The sequence below is a fragment of the Chelon labrosus genome (assembly GCF_963514085.1).
Source record: "Chelon labrosus genome assembly, chromosome: 5".
NCBI classification, from domain to species: domain Eukaryota; kingdom Metazoa; phylum Chordata; class Actinopteri; order Mugiliformes; family Mugilidae; genus Chelon; species Chelon labrosus.
The window spans coordinates 11095655-11114505 of NC_140341.1; the positions used below are offsets into that span (position 1 = coordinate 11095655).

Sequence of the window (18851 nt, forward strand, 5' to 3'; positions counted from 1 at the left end):
GCTGGAGAGCTCAGAATCCTAATCAAGTCCAGTGACATATTAGGAATTGACAATCTCAAAGATAATACGGCGCGTGTTTGTGGGGAGACGCGTGTAGGTCAACTAGTTAGAACTGGCGCGGATTGCCGGGTCATTCGCTTTCTCCTCCAATATTGCGAAGAAATTAGAGTCATTTGTGTTGATTATCTGAGCATGGAGGAGGCACTTCAGCTGAGAAGTAAGATTTCTACCAGTGTGGAAACATTTAGCTGATTTATGTGTGTGGATACTTGGTTAGACCTCCTCCTTTCTTTGTTTGCATTGCTCTTCCCCCGTTCGTGTAAATCTGCCAGCACACACATCCACATCCACACACACACACACGCACACACACACATGCAGAGACAGTTAGACGGTTTGTGACCCATAAATTCAGCTCATGATCCTGCTAATTATTACTATTCACTGCTTCACACCCTGTGAGTGAAGGTCTAACACTGATCTTCACGTCAGCCCAGCCAACAGGGAACATACAGCCCAATGATTTCCATAGTGGTTTTAATATCATTATCAGCCTCGCCCCACCCTGCATCACCCAGCACAGCTCTGCTAAAACCACAGAGAATACTCAAATCTATTATTTGCTTCATCTTGTATTTAATCTGCCATGCTTAGCAGATTCCTATTTTTTTTTTTTACATGCACAACAAAAATGTAATTGAAATAATAAGAGCAATTAATAGTGAATTTAAAGTACTCCATCGCCTGCGCTATTCAAGGGATAAATTATCCGAACGCTTCCCCACTGCAGATCCTGGTTGCCCGAGGTGCAGCTATGTACCTTGCCACAACAGGACACATGTTCTGGTCATGCACCTCCCTCAACGACTATTGGAGACAGGTATTAGATGTATTTTCCAAAATCTGCCGTCAGACTATAGCACTTGACTATGTACTATCTTTTCTACCTTTAGAGAAACTGAGGTATGAGATATGTAAAGCCTGCAAAAACTTCACCCTGACCCGGAGTCCCTTTATAGAATTTGCAGAAGGTTTTCCCTTTCAATGATACATCTTAACACTAGCTGTATTGGATGGTTACAACTACTTATAACGTGCTCAAAACATCACTTCACCCATTATATGATGAGAAGTTCCTGTCTGACTATTCTTGTATTTGTTCTTGTATTTTTCTGTTTATTTAATTTTATTCTTGTTTAAGAGCCTCGGGGGTGGGGGGCCGGGGTAGGGGCACATTTCTTTTGGTGTCTACGTGTGAAAGTTGTATGCATGTTAAAGAAAAACTGCAAAATAAAGTTTAAAAAAACAACAACATAGGCTGGTGCTCATGGTACGACATGGCAATATGTGAGAAAATGGTCTTGTTTTTATATTGGTACTCAAAGTGCTTTACTGTCACAGACATGTCTACCCATTCCCTCATACAAGCACACACACATTCACACACCAGTGCCATACACTGGGAGCAACTGGGGGTTCAGTGTCTTGCTCAAGGACACTTCGGCATGTGGTTCATTCGGGGATCGACCCGCTAACCCTCTGGTTCATGGACAACCCACTCTACCTACTGAGCCCAAATCTGCAGCTCTGTAGAAAAGGTTCATTATTTTCCGTATTTACAGTAAATTATTTATTTGGTGTTTAAAACTGGCAGAATTTAATCTTTGGTTGTCATCAAATGTCAATGCAGAGCCGACGCATGCCGTAAACGTAAAACACCCACAGCATAAACACAGTAACTTTGCAAAGCAGATCCAGCGAGCGAAAAGCATCTTATTAGCACACTTACTTCTGTTGTCGCGTAAAACCTACATATTAAACTGACAAACTTAGTGTGAACTGGTTTAGGGGTGCTGTTAAAGTGAAGTGGGTGACTTCAAATTAATTGCTTCTCAAACTGCATTATCCCGATACCCAAGGACTTGAAACATCTTCAACAAACATTTTCTCTCCGTGAAAGAAAATTGCAGTAGGCGCGCAGACTGTTTCCTAATGGATTATCAGCTTCTTTCAATTCCTTTCTGGTGATGAAGTAGTCATCTGTTGCAATTGAAACAAAAAAAAATCCCCCTAATAAACCTAAGTTGATTAAACTATCTTATTCTGACTTCATTGACACATTAACCAAATGTGGGCTTCTGGTCTCCACTGTTAGCTCAGTGGGAGCCGCTGCCTCCCCTGTTGTGTGATATTAACTTGGCTTCAGATTTCTGCACACTAATACACCTGATCTGCCCTCCTTAAACTGTGAAGCCTTCATCTTTGTTACAAGACTTCATATCCATAATTATATCTTTTATTATGTGCTACTAGAATATACTACATAAGTGTAGTATTTAGTCATTTCCATATAGTGTGGACAGTGACTAGAAGGAAAGAAAACATTGCATGTCCCTAACTTAAATGTAGCTTGTGAGTTTAAACTACATTTTGTAACGTGCATCCTGAAAATCAATGTTTTTAACCACGGAACTTGGCTCACCTTTGTCGGCGTGCATCCTCTTTACTTCATGGCTCATGTCGTGGGCCAGGTCTCCCTCTTTAGGCCCGGGTGCAATATTGGGGGACAGGCCTAGCAGGGCTTGGTTCATGGACAGACCATTGTGGTGTGCGGCTGCAGAAAAGGATGGCAAAACAACAAGTGACATGACAAAGAAGATCTATCGTAAATTCAGCTGTTCTATCTGTACGACAGACAAAACAACACTCTATTTGGAGTTTTATTTCACCATTTATTGGTATTGTTCAGTGTTTTGAGAGGTAATACATAACACGTACGTATCCTGTCTGAGGAGCTTTCTGTGTGGGCTGGGGAGCTGGACACACTGCTGCTGCGGTGGGACGATGGGTGACTGCCCGGCCTCCTGTTGTCTTCTAAGGAGGGAGCAGGGGAGGGACTGTCCGGCACACGTTCCTGCAACCCCAGCATCCACAAAAGGCACACACACACATACACACAAAATAAATATCCAGTGCAGATGTTTAAACTTGTGACGCCGCTGCTGGTTTCTGTCTAAAAATTTACCTTTATAACAGAGGTGACCATTCTCGAGGGCAAACTCTGGCCCTGTGCTGCGGCGGCCATGTTTGCGATGGTGCTGAGGTGGTTCATCTGGCTCATCGCCATGGTGACGGAGGCTGGGGGCAGGCTGACTGGGATCAGGGGGTGTGGCATCATCATGAAGGGGAGTTCCAGGCCTGAGACACAGGAAGAGGTCGTTGGTTACCCAATGATGCATGTTATGAGTGAAATAGTCACAAGGGAAACTTTGCGAAGCTCTGGCTGAAAACTCCAAACCTGCCGGCGTTAATCCAGCGATCGGCAATTTCCCGCCACTGAGACACCCTTTAAAATCGGTGTCCAATGACACTAAAGCTTTACGCCGCCGTCCATTAAGGAATAGACTGGAATGATTCGAACTAATCACTTCCCGGGTATCTTTCCATGTTAACATAATACACATAAATGTTTTACAGCACACGTTAATAATAGATACTACTGCAATAATAATAAAGAAAACGGGCACGATAACTATATACACAGTCATTCAAAGACCAAAGTTTACACTGTAATAAAGATGCATTAATTATTCTATGATGAATAAAAAGGGCACATTATGGAAATTGTCTCAATATTTACATATAAAAAATATCTCTGTAAAAACAAAGGCAGTCTTGAAAGCCATTACCCAAATGACTAGTTAAATGTGCTAATGACAAACAAGTACCGTTAGACTACAGTATGGCAATGACTTTAGGCTAATTATAGCAGCCTATATTCCAGAGACGAGAAAGAGAGAAAGAAGAACAGAGAGCAAAAGGAGCAAGTCACTTTTAGCTGGCACTATAATGGGTTTTCTTTTTTTTTTTTCTCATTCTTTTTATATATAAATATGTGCACACAAATTATTCTATTACAACATCAGAGATATCTTACAAATGTTTTAAATTATTCAATTGCTGTCTGGCAATAGACGCCTAATTGGGAAAATTGAAGACATTAGCAGTCTGAAAATGTAAAGAATGTAATAAAGATACCATAGGGGGTTAGGAGCTAGTCAAACTGTGGCCCTGCACTGTGCTGTGCTTCTGAATAGCTTAATGAAAACAAGCCAACTTTCAAAGGACAAGAGCGCAGACAGAAGGTCAAAGCTAGGTGTCTGTACCCCCCCTCTCTTTTCCAACCATGCCCCCCCCCAACTCCATCCCCTTCCTCCCCCTCTGCTCTGTGGGGACTTTGAACTGGCAGGATCAAAAGTGACTGGGAACAGTTTGGTCTCATTCCTCCGCCACTCAGATGCTTTTCCTCAAATGCTTTAAAGAAAAACCTCATAGACACTATTGGATCTGATTGAGCCTCTCTGTTGATTTTTCACTCCTTTTTTTTCTCTCTTTCTTGGCAGCTCGGTTCAAGGTAAAAAAGAAAAAAAAAAAAAGCTGCGTGAAAGAAAGAGGGGAGGGATGGAGGGGTGGGGGGTGGGGGGAGATACCGCACTACAGAAAGCTATCCACAAAACAACTCCGCTCTTCTTTTCTGACAAAACATCAGTAGCCAAAGGGCAAGGAGATCTGCATGGCGAAGCCTCTAAAGAGAAGGACACTGGTTGAAAATGAAAGGACATGAGAAGTACTCCTCTCTGTCATTCCCCTACTTCCAACAGAAGCATTGATTTCCATAAGAAAGATGGCATGCAGTTTCTCGGTGGCGAGTATTCCCAAACAATATAAAGCAGGGGGGGAGATTAAAGAAAGGCGGAAGCCAAGCAGCACCTTGTATCAGCGCCTCTGCTGAAACTCAGACTGAATCAATTACCACTCAGCAGGCTAAGCTCAATTAAAAAACACCACAGAGGCCCTGATTGCGGGGGTACTTACTGTAGGACAACATGGAGAGGTCTAGGCTACCTATCAGCTTTTCAAGGCCACTCAAGGGCCGGAGTGAAGAGATTTATTCTGCCTTTGAGGTGGATACATTACACCCATTCAATCAAACGCAGCCACATGAATGAAAAAAAGATTTCCACCATATCAATAAGGCATAAAAAAGGAGGTGAAAAGACGCCCGGAATAACACAACAATTGCTCTCTGTTAATGACTTTTTACTTATCTCTCCGTCATGTCGTGTACCTGATGGTTTATGAATTTCGGCGACGCGTCTCCACCTGACTGACAGCCTGGCGCAGAAACACAGGACCTCTGTTCGCTCTAAAGGGTATTAGTCTCGCTTTCAGTGCCCGTCCAGCCCCTTTCATGTCACCCCCATCCTAAAGCGATGTTTCTCCCATAAAGACCCATTCAGGCCACTGTAGGGGAATGTGCCACAGACCAACGAGGGTCCACCAAATCCTTTTATGTGGCGCTGAATGGGAGCCCAGGTGAGGAGGACGTTCATTTATTCGAGGAATCTGGTGTTTCCTGCAAGCCAGTTAATTATTTCATTCATATGCAATATCCTCTCATTTGCTCGATTTCTTTCTTTTTTTTAATTTTTTTTTTGGTTAAGTGAAAGAACAGCAAATAACTCCAGTGTGCAGGCCCCAACACCTCTAAGCTTGCCAATAATAAGCAGTGATTTCTGTGGCTTTTCTTTAAAAACCAAAAACAGAATCAACATTAATCATCTGGATATTGTGTATATGCTCCAGTGGGCAAACGGTTCGAAACATATTTGTCAGTTTCTGTTTATCTCTGATGGAGAAGTTCAGACCTGATGAGAGGTGAATTCCCACAAGCCCCTCCTCTCTCCTGAAGGGCATAAACAATGCATTTGGAGTAATTTACCTGAAGTAAGCCTGAGGGACCGGCAAAGGTGAACTCCTATTTACCATCATTAAAACTACAAATCACTTAATACCAATATAAACAGCTCAGCTATTATGGCGTGCAGTGCTTGGGAGTTCACGCACGGATAAGCAAAGATCTGAATCACGGAGGATGAATTGAATGAATTAAAACAGCCCTCGGTAACAGCGTGATTAAAAAGCTGTTATATCAGAATCAAACCGCGCGGCCCACGGTCGGTCCGTTACTTAAAAGAACCACACCAAAAAAAAAAAAGATTGAATGTCGAATGTTTCAGAATGATTAAAAAGAGAGCAGTAATTTATTTTGATGACAAAAATGATAACTTGCAGCGATTTGTGCCGCAGTTAATCTTCATTGAAAAGGAACTTGAGCCTTTGTGGCCATCTAATCCTACAGAGGAAAATAAGAAAAAGGGAACGAAACCATTGTCATTGAAAATGAGAAAGCAGCCAGCCCCTTACCCTTAACTCTGTTGTGGACAGATTTCCCCTGACAAAAATTAAACTAGCTCCTACTTGGCACTTTATTATCTCTTCAACTGAATGATTTATTGTTTGTGGAGCGAAAGAACCAAAGAGAGGGGGAAGATTACATTTCCAGCCAAAGCTCAGGCCTGATCTCGTTTTTTACTCCCTCTGTCCAGGAAAAAAGCTCCCGACAAACAATAATGTCAGCTGTAATTGATCGGAGGTCGCTGGCTGGGCCTGCAGTAAAAGCGCACTATTTAAGCGACAATCGGCCCCGCGCTCTTCAGACGCTGGCTAATGAAGCTGTCTGTCTGGGCTATTTACCTTCTCTTAAATGGAAGGGGAGAGATGTACTGTAAGAGACAGGGCTGGAGAGGATCTGCCTCCCGCTCCCGTGAAATAGGACCTGCACATGCCTCAGGAATGTATAATTGGTTGGCGCAGCCAAAGCTGGGGATCCGGTGCTAATTAAATGACTTGTTTAAAGCCTATCTGTCTTTGTTTGGGAGGCTCTGGGCTTCAGAACAATGCATTGTAAATGCTGTTGTCAAACAAACATTCCTGGTTATCCTTTGATTTGAATGGAACAAGACAAAGGGCTGATTTGCTCACTGCTAAGCCTTTGGTTTTCATGGTGTTGAGATGTTTTTTTCCTCTTCTGATCTGTCAGACTGAACAGGACCGCTCCAGTCAAGCAGCTAAATGGACTGACTCACCGCACAATGCATATGCATTCCGCCGCTGCAAAACAATCTCAGTTTTCCCTCCTAATTGCGCTTGTAAAATGCCCCCATGTTGTGTATGTATTTCTCCTACAAAGGTGAGACGGTGGCGCACACACATGGAGAGTCTTTGTTGTGGTCGTATCAAGGATTTGCACACCGGTCCCGAAAGGAAATGAACGGCTCGTGAAAAAGTGTCTGTCACGCGGCAAGACATTTAGCCGTCGCTCGGTAGCACTAATCAGCCATTCATCTTTACTATAACTGTTAATCTCCTGCAAAATCAGAAGCCCTGGCACGTGAGACAGAGGAAAGCTTTAAACCTATTAGATCAAACGTGAGACACAGCCTCCATGAATGTGTTGCACGGCATCGTGGTAGCACTTTAGACAACATAAGCTCCTGCTAACATACAGTATGCACAGAAACAACTTCTCCCGCATTCATACACACAGGGAAAGAAAAAAAAAAAAAAAACAGACACGCACAGATGGCAGGTTCAGTCAAGGCTGGTGAGTCCTGTTTCTCATTAAAATGGGGGGAGAGAGAAAAGGTATTGAGCTTTGATGTAGCCACCCACAGCCCTTCAGTGTCATTGAATGAAACTTTGAAGCTTTTTGTGTTTATGCAGTTAATGTTGATAATAAAGCAAACATCTTGTCTTTGTTAAATACCTGCCGCACACTCACGCATATAAACGGACACATAAAAAGGACGCATCGTGTAGTAACGGGGGGGGGGGAAGCAAACACGAAAACACACCGGTGCACGCGCAGACGGCGACGCAGTATGGATAACTGTGCGAGGGCTTGCGCGAAGGTATGTATACACACACGAAAGCCGGCCAGACACGAAAAACACATGCGAGCAATATGCGTTACATTCCAAGAGCCACGAGGATTGGACACATTTCAGGCTAATTCACATCAACAAACAAAATGTGTTTAGCATGCCAGGACAAAGATACGCACTTTCCAGGGATTCAGGTGGGCAAAAGATTTCCTGCCAAAAAAGCCTAATGCAATGTAAGAGAAACCATGATAAGAAAACATTTCTGGTTTGATGAGGTAACATAATTGCTTTCCAACCCAAGCCACTGGAGTGTAACATGTGGTAGGAATTACCAAGAAGACAGACAGAGGTGTTTGTCCTTTAAGTGTATAAAACCTAAGGCAGGCAACTTTTACAGGATAATTTAAAATCCTCGCCTCTAATGGCGCGCATTCCTTATGAAAATTGAAAGATCAATCATCTCCGTGACATATCTGTTGTGAAAGAACTTCTTCCTGTCTTTGAGGAGAGAATGCTAAACACGTTTCGCTGCTTGCTCGCTCGCCCCCCCTCCGTTTTAGCTGTCTATTTGTCTCTTTGCTGAAAATGTTAACGAACAGGGCAATAATCAAGCCATATGCTTGCATGTGGCAAATCTCATTACAGTAAATGACCTTTACCAACCAATGCCAACATCCTTGTGCTTGATAACGCCGGGCGTGCAGAGCAGAGCGGGGGAGACAATAGTGGGTTTGGTTAACGCAATCATGCACGTGGCCGGGGGGTGGCCGAGACAGCTAGGCCTTCAGGACACATTAACAAAACACTGGTCGCTTCTGTAATTTGGGTCGGAACCAGGCTCACTTTACATTTGTCACACATCACTCTTGATAAACAGGCAGAATCGGCGCGAGAGCTCCAACATCCGATCACTTACAATAAGCTATGGCACAGGAAAGCGCTGCGAGCAGAGAGAGGAGAGCAGAAGGAGAGGAGAGATATTACTAGCAGCTGTTACTACTGCGGGTGCAATATATTCAGGCCCAATCAATAAAGCTCCTAGAGACAGCGACACCCAAGCAGACAGAGGAATCATTTTCATCTGATACTTAGCAAAGGCTCCCCTTTTAAAAAGATTGCTTTCAGTCAATGACAACCAGTTGTCATTTGACTAAGGCTCCTGAAATGAAATATATTGACGAGCATTATCAATCACGGCCCACTCTGCCGTCATATCACTTTAGTGGAAGAAGGTGTGTGTGTGTGTGTGTGTGTGCAGAGGGGGCGGAGGGGGGGGGGATCGGTTTGCATGTGGTCATCAGATCATCTGTTTTAATTACAAAATTAGCATCACTACCTCCCAAGCTCTCACTTCCCTCCATTACGAACACCTCGCGAGAGAAAATCAGTAATGCAGTCTATAGTTTAGAGTTGCAGCGCTAATGAGTTCAAGCGATTTCTCTCGTCGCAATGTGGATTTCGCGTCCCGGCAGTCCGGAGAGAGACGTGGTCATTTTGGATTTGACTGCAGGTATTCGGCTAAAATAAAATGTTGTTTAATTTTTCCTTTTTGTGTCAGAGATTCTAACACAATTTCTCAAGAAACACCTTCCTTTTGTTTGTTGGCACCGTGAAGGACATGCTGATTGTGAAATTCCTTAACACTGTTTGAACTTGCTCGCACTCTCTCCCGCTTTATCTTGGTCCCAGAGGAGAGGCTGTGTGATGGTGAAGATGTCTGGGCTGAGTACGGCTGATAGCTCTATTTGGATGAGGGTTCCCATATCATAATTGGGAAAAAGAAAAAAAAAAAACCTTTCGGGTTGAGTCGACTGACAGGGCGCTTTTGCGGAACACAACCGACTGTTTCTATCACAGAAAACGCCGTTTGATTCTTCGCCCTGATTGCTGCGTAGTCAGGCGACGGGACGCTTTTTTACAGTGTAATCACAGTAAAAGAGATTGTCATTTTGCCGTTGTCATCGCCGTGTTGTCATTACTGTTATTGTGTACACGGCAATATCATTACTCTATGCTAATGTGTCCTCTTAGACATAATCATAGTGAAATGAGACACGGGGCTCTAATGCGGCGCCATCTTAGCCGCGCATGTGAAAACTGCTCCTATTCTACGCAATTACACGGCATGTATATTTCACATTGCGCCCCGACCTGCGAAAGCTCATCATCACTGAAAGGTTGAATGTCATTTATTACACGTATCACATTTACACCAAGTGACATTGTCTTTTCAAATTGTGTTGATCTCTTCACTTTCAAAGGTCAGCCCCTTCCCCGGCTAAATTCAACCTGACAGAGAATAGTGAGGAGGGGACAGCCGAACACATGCATCACCCCCGCATCAAAGCGCTCCAAATTAATCTATCCAATTAATGAAGAATGAGGACTAATGTTGATGAGGGGTGACAACTCGACTGGTCAGTTGTTTTTTATAGCTCTGCTCCCGCTCCTGTGAACTAACCGCATGAGACAATCAAACAAATATTTCCATGACACGAGGTTTGTCTGTCTCTCCCCCCCCCCCCCCGTGTCTCTTCCTCTTTGCAACACGCCGCAAACCCGCGCTGCCACTCAAAGATGATAGAACTTGATATGGATCATTACGGAAATAATGTTTAATCAATTCCCCCCTGTTATTGTCATCTATTTCTGCAGTTGTCTCCGTTTGTGTGTTTTTTCGAGCCACATCGGCGCGCCTCACAATTTCCCAATCATGCATGTTCAAGTATTACGCTGATGCTTAACAGGCGACGCAACCGGAATTAGAACGAGGACATTAGACTTCATTAAAAGGAGAAATGATTATCAGGTTTATCTTTTGAAATGTCTATTAAAATGTGTGTGTCGTTCTTCACTTATCTGTCACCTGGCTCCCATGAGCCTGGCAGACTAATAGAGAGATGGTGAGGGCCAAAGCCCAAGAGAGAGACAGAGACCCATCAAGCTCTTCACTCGGGCTGGAAGGCTGTCTGTCTGCTCAGGCGCACTCTGTCTAGCTCGCCGCGTCTGACTCAGTTGCCACCAATAGTCCCCATTTCCTCAACGCCTCAACACCTCAGCCCCGGCGGCTTAAACGGATCCCGCGTTGTCCTGCGTTGCCTTCGCATCGGAATAAAGACAAATCAAAACAAACCACTCTGTAATTGCGTAAATCAGACAAGACAATAATCCGTCGCAGTAAGAGAGAGAGGTGTTATGATATGTTTCGTGAAATGAATTTTATTCAGCCTATGGCTACAATCTAGTCTCTCCAAAGAGCTTTGGCTGACAAAGGCTCCCACAAGAGAGCTGAGGAGGAAGATGGATGAAGTTGCCCCTAGACACTCATATCAGGTCAGTATGTGCTTTATCCCCTAATGGTTAAGGTTAGGATTGAGTAGGGGGTGATACTAGATCTGAGCCCGAGGGCCAGTGTTCTGTCTAGAGAAGCAGGAAGTTGCCACCATCCTCCATCATGGCCCACATTTAGCTGCACTGGGCCACCAGCACTAGTGCAGCTAGCAGGTTGGAGCGCGTCGCTAGCTAGTTGGACGTGTCCTTCCACCCAGAGAGCTTTATTATTAGAAAGGACATAAACAGACTAATTAAATCGCAGCAGTGGAGCTGGGCTGACAGCTGGCGCAGAGAGTGTGACCAAACAGATCCCTATCAAAGTGCACGAGCTGTGTCTCTATATGTGTCCTGCTTCCGTGTGCACGACTGTCTGTGTCTGCTGACATGCAACCCTCTATGTTCCATAAGTATAAAAATGCACAATGTTCATTTCACTATTTTGGACAGTTCACAACAGATTATTTTTTTTTTTCCCTCCCCAATAATTTCATTCATACGCACCGTCATCTTAATATCTTATTTATCGCTCTATCGCAAAGCACACTGACTCATTTATATGGTTGAAAATGGTACAAATGCTATCCAACAGAGCAGTAAACACTCCAGTAATTAGTGCATGGTCTCCAGGCTGACTCCTCTCAGCTCCGCAACATGGCCAAGCACGGACCCCATATAGAGAGGAGCCTAGTTATGCATTGATCTCGGAAAATTAAGGCTAACTGCCCCAGATTGCGGCGTCTTGATGTACCTTCTGGATGAGCAATGTACTGTACTCGTATTGTTTGTGGAGTAAACAGGATGATTTCGACTCGCTGTGCTTTAAAATGAATACGCGTTGAATAATTAATGGCCCCTCCCTCCTCTCCCCTCCCTCAGAGCGGCGTTATCTATGTGCGCGCAAACGTAAAACCACCGATGATGAGAAAATATGGTTTTAACAAGTCAATAATGGTGAGTGCAACAAGAACGGCCTAATCAATGAGGCTGCAACGTTTGCAAACAAGGACTTGAATTATAACGCCAATAATTGATCTCTTCCATTTTTTCCTCTCTCCTTCATCTGATGTCATTGTTTATTGATTGCTTCCTGCCAGTGAGGGATGATGGGAACTTTCAGAGTTTGTTTTTGCTATGACTTTTGCCCCCCCACACACTCTCTCTCTCCCCCCCAAACACACCATCCACCACCACCACCACCACCACCGCCGCCGCCACCCCCTTCATACATTGGAAATTTGCAAGCTGTAGCACCAGCTTAACCAAAAAGGATTAAGTCCCATACCCAACTGAGAACACAGATAATGCTCAGTAATTGGTAAAAAATGAAGATGAATGGGACAGCTAGATAAGGACCAATTAGCTGCTGGGAGTGTACAGCTGTGGTCTCCTCACAGAGCGCTCTCAGGGGCCAAGGCCCCCTCTTTCTCTCTCACGCGAGCACGCACTCACACATCCGCGCACGCACGCAAACATACAACCGCGAGGGTAGGGATGCAGAAATTAGCCTGATGACCCTGGGAAGAGAGAATGATGCTTCCTCATCATCTCAACCAGAACCTCTTCTCTCAACTCTCAGTCAGGCAACACTCCAGATACCTGTCACCACCCGTCCAACTTCAGCCTAGCATGTGGCTTCCCACTCCCTGTCGGGCACAGGCGGCCTGGACTGAAGCCACAGATGTGAGACAAAGGGCTTTTCGGGTTTTCTAGTCGAGCCGTGGAACGCAAGATGCTCGGCTGCGATGCTACGTCTGAAAGTTAGCAGTGACTCCTGCGTCTTATCCTTTCGGCCGCGGCGTTGCCTTTCCAGCGAGCTGTTTGGTCGGCATGTCCTGGCATCATCTGGCTGATGACAGTGGAATTCCCATATCTAATTACAAACAGGATTTCAGCTCCATTAGAGTTGTGTTGCGAGGAGTCAGATGAGTGGCAGGGCAGCACCCAGTGGCCAAAAAAGAGACAGAGGGGGGAAAGACGGAGAAGCAGAGTGAGACAGAGAAAGGAGGACAAGGGTGAACCCTGACTTATCTTTTCCTGCTGCTGCTGCTGCTGCTTTTCTGCAGGGTCCAAGAAACACTTTATTTTCCTTCCACGGCCGGAAAAAAAACCAATTCCTTCTCTTGAAATTGGCAGGTGTTTGTTAGTGGGCAGCTGACAATATTTTTTCTCCCAGTAATGAAGGTTGTGGCTGGGGTCAATGCACTGGGAGGGAATGGTGGGCTGTTTATCCCCCTCAAGGCCAAGCGCCACACGTGTTTTGCTTGGTCTGTGATCTGTAATTGTGGCATTTCCTGAGAGGCGCAGGAACAATCCACATTGTGCTTTGAGAGGGCTCCCTCTGCCCAACTAAAGAGTGCGAAGGAAAATCAAAGAAAGACGCCCCCACACAGCTCTTAGTCCGTCTCCCTTTACATTTTTATGTCGCTCTATCTCAATGTTTCCCCTCTAACACTATCTTTAAGCAGTTTCCCCCCCTCGCACGGTTCTTTATATATCTTCACCTCGTCTCTCGCTCAGGATGTTTGGTTTGGAGTTGAACTGGCTGTTTTTTCCCTCCTTATAATTAATAACATCGATGCAAACAGGAAGGTCTAATTGTGATGAATATTTAATGCGAGGGAGAAACATTAGCCTGTTCAATTTACATCAACACAAAGACAGCGGCGGGCAATCCAACTCTACAAACAGAACAGAGTGTCCTTCACTGGCTGGCTCTGCTGTGCTTCGCTTTAAGCGCCTCACAATACAAGATCTGCTTCAGACAAACATTGAGATGAGGCACCTGTATTTCAGCCTGAGGAGGATTTTATATTTATTTATTTATTTATTTATTTTCAATGGCTTTATGTAGTAGCTCCTCCTGATTAAAAGGATCTATGTCCTTAGTGGTATAATCAGACGCATGCTCATTACCATATCAATTCCTATCACGGTTGCTAACATAATTTGTGTAAGTAAACACATCCGTTTGTGCGGGTCTTAGTTTAAGCTGGATGATTACAAAACGCCGGTCCGTTTCCTCAGAGCAGCTGCGGTCTGAGTCTGTTAAAAACAGCATGAAGTCATTCCCCAGTCAGCACTCTGAACAACAGTCCAGTCCCAACAAAGCCACGGCCAAATACAGTTCCCCTCATGCACGCTCCATTCTCTATCAGTCAGGTGATTTATCTGTTTGGATTTCTGTTGGATAATAGGTTTAAGAGCTGGACATATTAGGTATTCACACTTAAAAATAGACATGAATCAGACCAGAGCGAAGAACTTACAATATTCTGTAATTGAGCTTTCTGATATTTGCGGGAAAATGCCTCTATTAAAAAAAATAAACATGTGAATAGAGGTGCGGTGCTGGATTAAGAAGAAGAAGAAGAAGAAGACAGCATGCAGCTTGCTGTGCTTCCTGGCTCTACGGTGCAGAGAGGCCCATATATCTCCAGCGTATTATCAGGATGACTCCTGCTGGCCACCCTGTCACAGGAGAGTGCTTGATATAAACAAGAGATTGCTGCGACACCCAGTAATCAATATTAGGATGGTTTCAGTACCAAACATCATTTGTCTCTGCGACCATTCCTTTGACCAAACGAAGCATTAATTCAAATCATAAATCTGAGCTGATTTAAATCCGAGGAGAGTGAGGGAGAGAGAGAGGCCCCTGTCTGACTGCCTGCCCCTAATGATTTATTTTCTACATTTCTGCGAGCGAGAGATTTGTCCATACTCACTGACAGGTCACCTTCAAACGCCAGTGGCAGACTGTTCATCACCATGCAGACGAGCATCTCATCGCTGCGAGTAAATATTAAAGGAAAAGAATCCAATTGATTGTGGATGGGGCCGAGAGGCGTCACTGCCATATATTTCACTCAGAGAGCTAATGCTGTGGCCCGTGCACCTAGAACTGCTCCCCCTTGCCAGAATTATGATTCTACCGGGAGCCTGTGTGGCTGGCTGTGGGCTCAAGGTTACAATTTAAATTGTAAAAAGATAAAACAGTTTCTTATTAGCTCCATTGCCATAGCCTTGCTGTTGGTGCTCACATTTATCTTTATTTCCGTGACCTCGCAGGCTCGTATTCTCTTTTTTACACACTCCATTCTCTCGGAGTGATGACCTCACACTTTATGCATTTTGCATTGTTAAATCTGCTTAGAAACACATCCTGTTTTCATTTCGCACGCCACGAGCGCCGCGGTGTCAAGTGTTACTGCAGAAATGTATTCAGGACTGGAGCGGTTTATTACAGTAAGTGAATCAAAACCTCAATTTAGCAAACCAAAGCTGCAGGGATTACATTTGGTTTATAATTTGGAACGGGCCCATGAACCCGCACTAACATACATTATCATTCTCTTTAATACACTAAGTGGTTGTGTGTGATATTGCAAGAATCCTTCTGCATTTTAGAGCTAATAATTAATTGAAATGGCACATAGTGAAAACCCAGTGCTCTCACAGCAATTCAATTAGACCTTGTTAAAAGATGTTAGCTTTGGGAAACTGCATTCACACTTTCATTTAGATATTAGGGCTTTTTTTTTTTCTTTTCAACACTTCAGGAGAAAACACGGCTCAGGCGAATATGAGCGGCGCATACAAACTAAGCAAAATCAATACTTTGCCGTCGTATAAACACTGAGAAAACACCTTTAACTCCACTTTAACTTTGGTTGTGGTCTGTGTATTTGTTTGACTCCTTCAGGATTCATCTTGGTAACAGGCTTTGTGTGGCTCCTAAGTGTTTCTAAATGAACGTATCAGTGTAGAATACGCCCATATGAGCCTCAACATGTTTTAAATTATTATTGTACTTGGCATTTACCCCGGCAGGAAGAGAACTGTGCAACTATTCCAAATGTGACCACAAAAAAAAAAAAAAAAACCTTTAATGATAAAGTGCATGATTTTCTTGTAATTGTTCGCCTGGTGGGTGTGCCTATTGGACATTACATGCAACTGCATAACACTTTGACGGCGAATTAAACCTGCCCTGCAAATGTTTTTCTGCCCTGGTGCAAACAGAACTTAGGGAATTGAACTCAAGCCTTTTACTTAATAATTGTGTTTTATAAACCTAGAATTTTCTATCTATTTCAAAGTCTTGGTAGCATCTAAACTGCAGTAGTATTCCTAAATATCTCTATTTTTTTTAACAGAGGTGGACTGAGATAGAGATTCATCTGCATGCATATGTCTCTATTATTTAAATAGCTGAAATTGTATGTAAGTCTTAATGCGTGTGTTTGACAAACGCCTAAAATAGCTTGCAGCTTGCATTGTCTTCCATTAAAGTGTGGATGTGTTTGTGACAGTGCATGTGTGTGTGTGAAGGGCATCCTCACCGACACTGGAGCTGAGGTCTCCATTCTCTCCATCGGCCCCATGGTGGTTGGCGTTGCCGTGGTAGCCGCTCATCGCCTCCAGCTTGATCTTCTTGACCTTCATGGCCTCTGCGATGGCTGCGTTGGCAGCTGCTGCCGCCGCCGCTGTCAGGCCTGGAGAGAGGAGGCAGAGGAGACAGAGCTCTTACAGACCGCTACATGTCTGCTGGGGCTGAGCCACTGCACCTGCGAAACCTTTTCAGAAACCTGCCCCGGCACATCCAGAAAACAAAGAAAAGGGACTTTTGAAATAATAAAACAATGAATAATTTTATACACTACGGGGAATAAGCCCCTGTGAGAACGTGACGTGGTTTTTCATCTTCTGACAGGGGATATCTTCACAGCAGGTTATCATGCTGATGAGACGGATCCCTGTGTGTGTGGCAGCCTATGATTTTTATGAATGTTTCACAGACTCCGGCATTCCTCGGCACTATATTGATGTATTTGTCCCTTGATGGGAACAGATGCAGTCAAGATAATAGTGCATGATGCAAGCACTTTGTGTGCACAACTCATAATACACAATGCATGTGTATGTATAATAGAGGTATGGTGATACAGAGTGACACGGGAGGGTGCAGGAAAGACAAAGTAAAATACTAAGTAAGGGAGGTTCGACGTGTGAACAAATACAGATGGAGAACTCTTCTACTGAATGATACTTTCTAATGTGTTTTCATCAGATCTAATCGGCTTGAATAATGCCTAACAATGCACCAAGGATACATTTTAAAAAATGTATTTCCTAGCTTTGAGCATAAAACGGAATATGATCCATAAAACATAGAAAAGTAGAAGTCAGCATCATCTCAATTACTTTTAAAAGATATATATATGTGTGTGTATATATATACAGACATTGATAAAACTACAACTTTTAAAGTGGCGAGTGAGATACATGGTCACCAAGACTGAAATAAGGACAGAAATTAAGGATAGCTAACACCATGACATGGAGTATTCATGTTTTTAAGGTCACCCACAAAATAAAAGTCTAAATTAAAGGTAATTTTCCACAGCGAACTTCTTGCCTTTGCACTCATGGATTAGTCTGCACAAATACTTTTACAATATTGCAATGCAGCATTTATAAGACATTATTTTGAACGCGTTTCACTTAAAAAAAAAATGAAATAACTTAGAGTATTTTGCATGGATTCTCCTCAGGCCCAAGGCGGCTGTTTTCCTGAGCAGACTAAATGACTATTGACATCACGTTTTAAATAATCATTCAGATTTTCACTGCAATCTCCAAATGCGCACCGCTACAGCGATATATTCGACACCCTCGATCAAAATGAAGTTGCTACGATTGATATAGTAAGTCTGAGATTATGGACACACATATGCCGAGCACACTGCAGAGATCATAAAGCACTGGTTTGTCATTGTGGTGGTTCCAGGGTTCTGGTGTATCGAACGTGACTGAAATCTTTATTCATGAGGCTGGTCTCAAACAGCAGGGACAGATAGCGCTAAAGCTCCTCTAGGCCTGGTGCGTCTCAGGAGAGACCCGGCGACTCTTCTTCCCAACCCCGGCAACAAAATCAAAGATGTTACGGCGAGAAAAAAGATATGTTCCTATTACGGGAATCGCTCATAGCCACAATACAGTATATCACCTGCCCTTTTACAGGACCCGCTTGTACTTGATATGCAGGTTTGCCTTACGTTTGACGCAGAACAAAGCAACGTCTCCGTTTATCATCACTAAGCTGTCACGTCTCCGTGATGGGACTCAAAGCGGCTATTAGCCAGGCATTTGAGGGAAGACACAAGTACAAGGAGAGGTAGAAATCAAACACGTGGCTCTAACAGACACTCGCGAGCGTACGCAGACACAAACACACACTGACAAACATGCGCACGGGAGCGTACCCGGCCTGGACACCCTCTCCCCTCATCCCCAGCTGATAGGCAGATGGCGAGAGTCACTCTGAGCCACTGACACGGAGGTGCATATAATTTAAAGCCTTGTTTGCATCTTAAAATACATCAGTACCATATTGACGTACAGTATACATCATGTCAGCGAGGGCCCTCTCGTTTGCAGTGGGCCCTGGCTACTGTTCCATATGCATAGGCAAGAGCAGGAGAGGGGGGGGGAAAAAAAAAACCCATTGCCTCATAAGAAGGTGATACTTCTCCACATAATGAATGTGGCCTCTGCCCAGTCTGAAGGTCAGCCTTCATTTGTGTATAATGGGCAAGAGTCAACTGTTTTCCAAATGAGACGTATGCAGAACAGACTGCCGAGTAAATATTGAAATCACCTCTGGGCTGTTTGTGTGATAAATTCCCCCCACAAATCAGGTGCCGCTCAAAGGAGTGCTGCAGTGGAGCT

At 44.0% G+C, this 18851-nt stretch overlaps 1 protein-coding gene across 1 annotated transcript in view; it reads right to left on the bottom strand.

Moving 5' to 3' along the window:
- The window catches only part of dachd (dachshund d), a 90010-nt gene that overhangs the window by 19825 nt on the left and 51334 nt on the right, over window positions 1-18851 (bottom strand). The window contains exons 3-6 of the mRNA XM_084545347.1: window positions 16463-16615; window positions 3026-3198; window positions 2779-2932; window positions 2483-2614 (exon numbers count right to left, since the gene is read on the bottom strand). Of these exons, the coding sequence (XP_084401473.1) occupies window positions 2483-2614; window positions 2779-2932; window positions 3026-3198; window positions 16463-16615 (612 nt within the window). The remainder of the gene's footprint in view (window positions 1-2482; window positions 2615-2778; window positions 2933-3025; window positions 3199-16462; window positions 16616-18851) is intronic.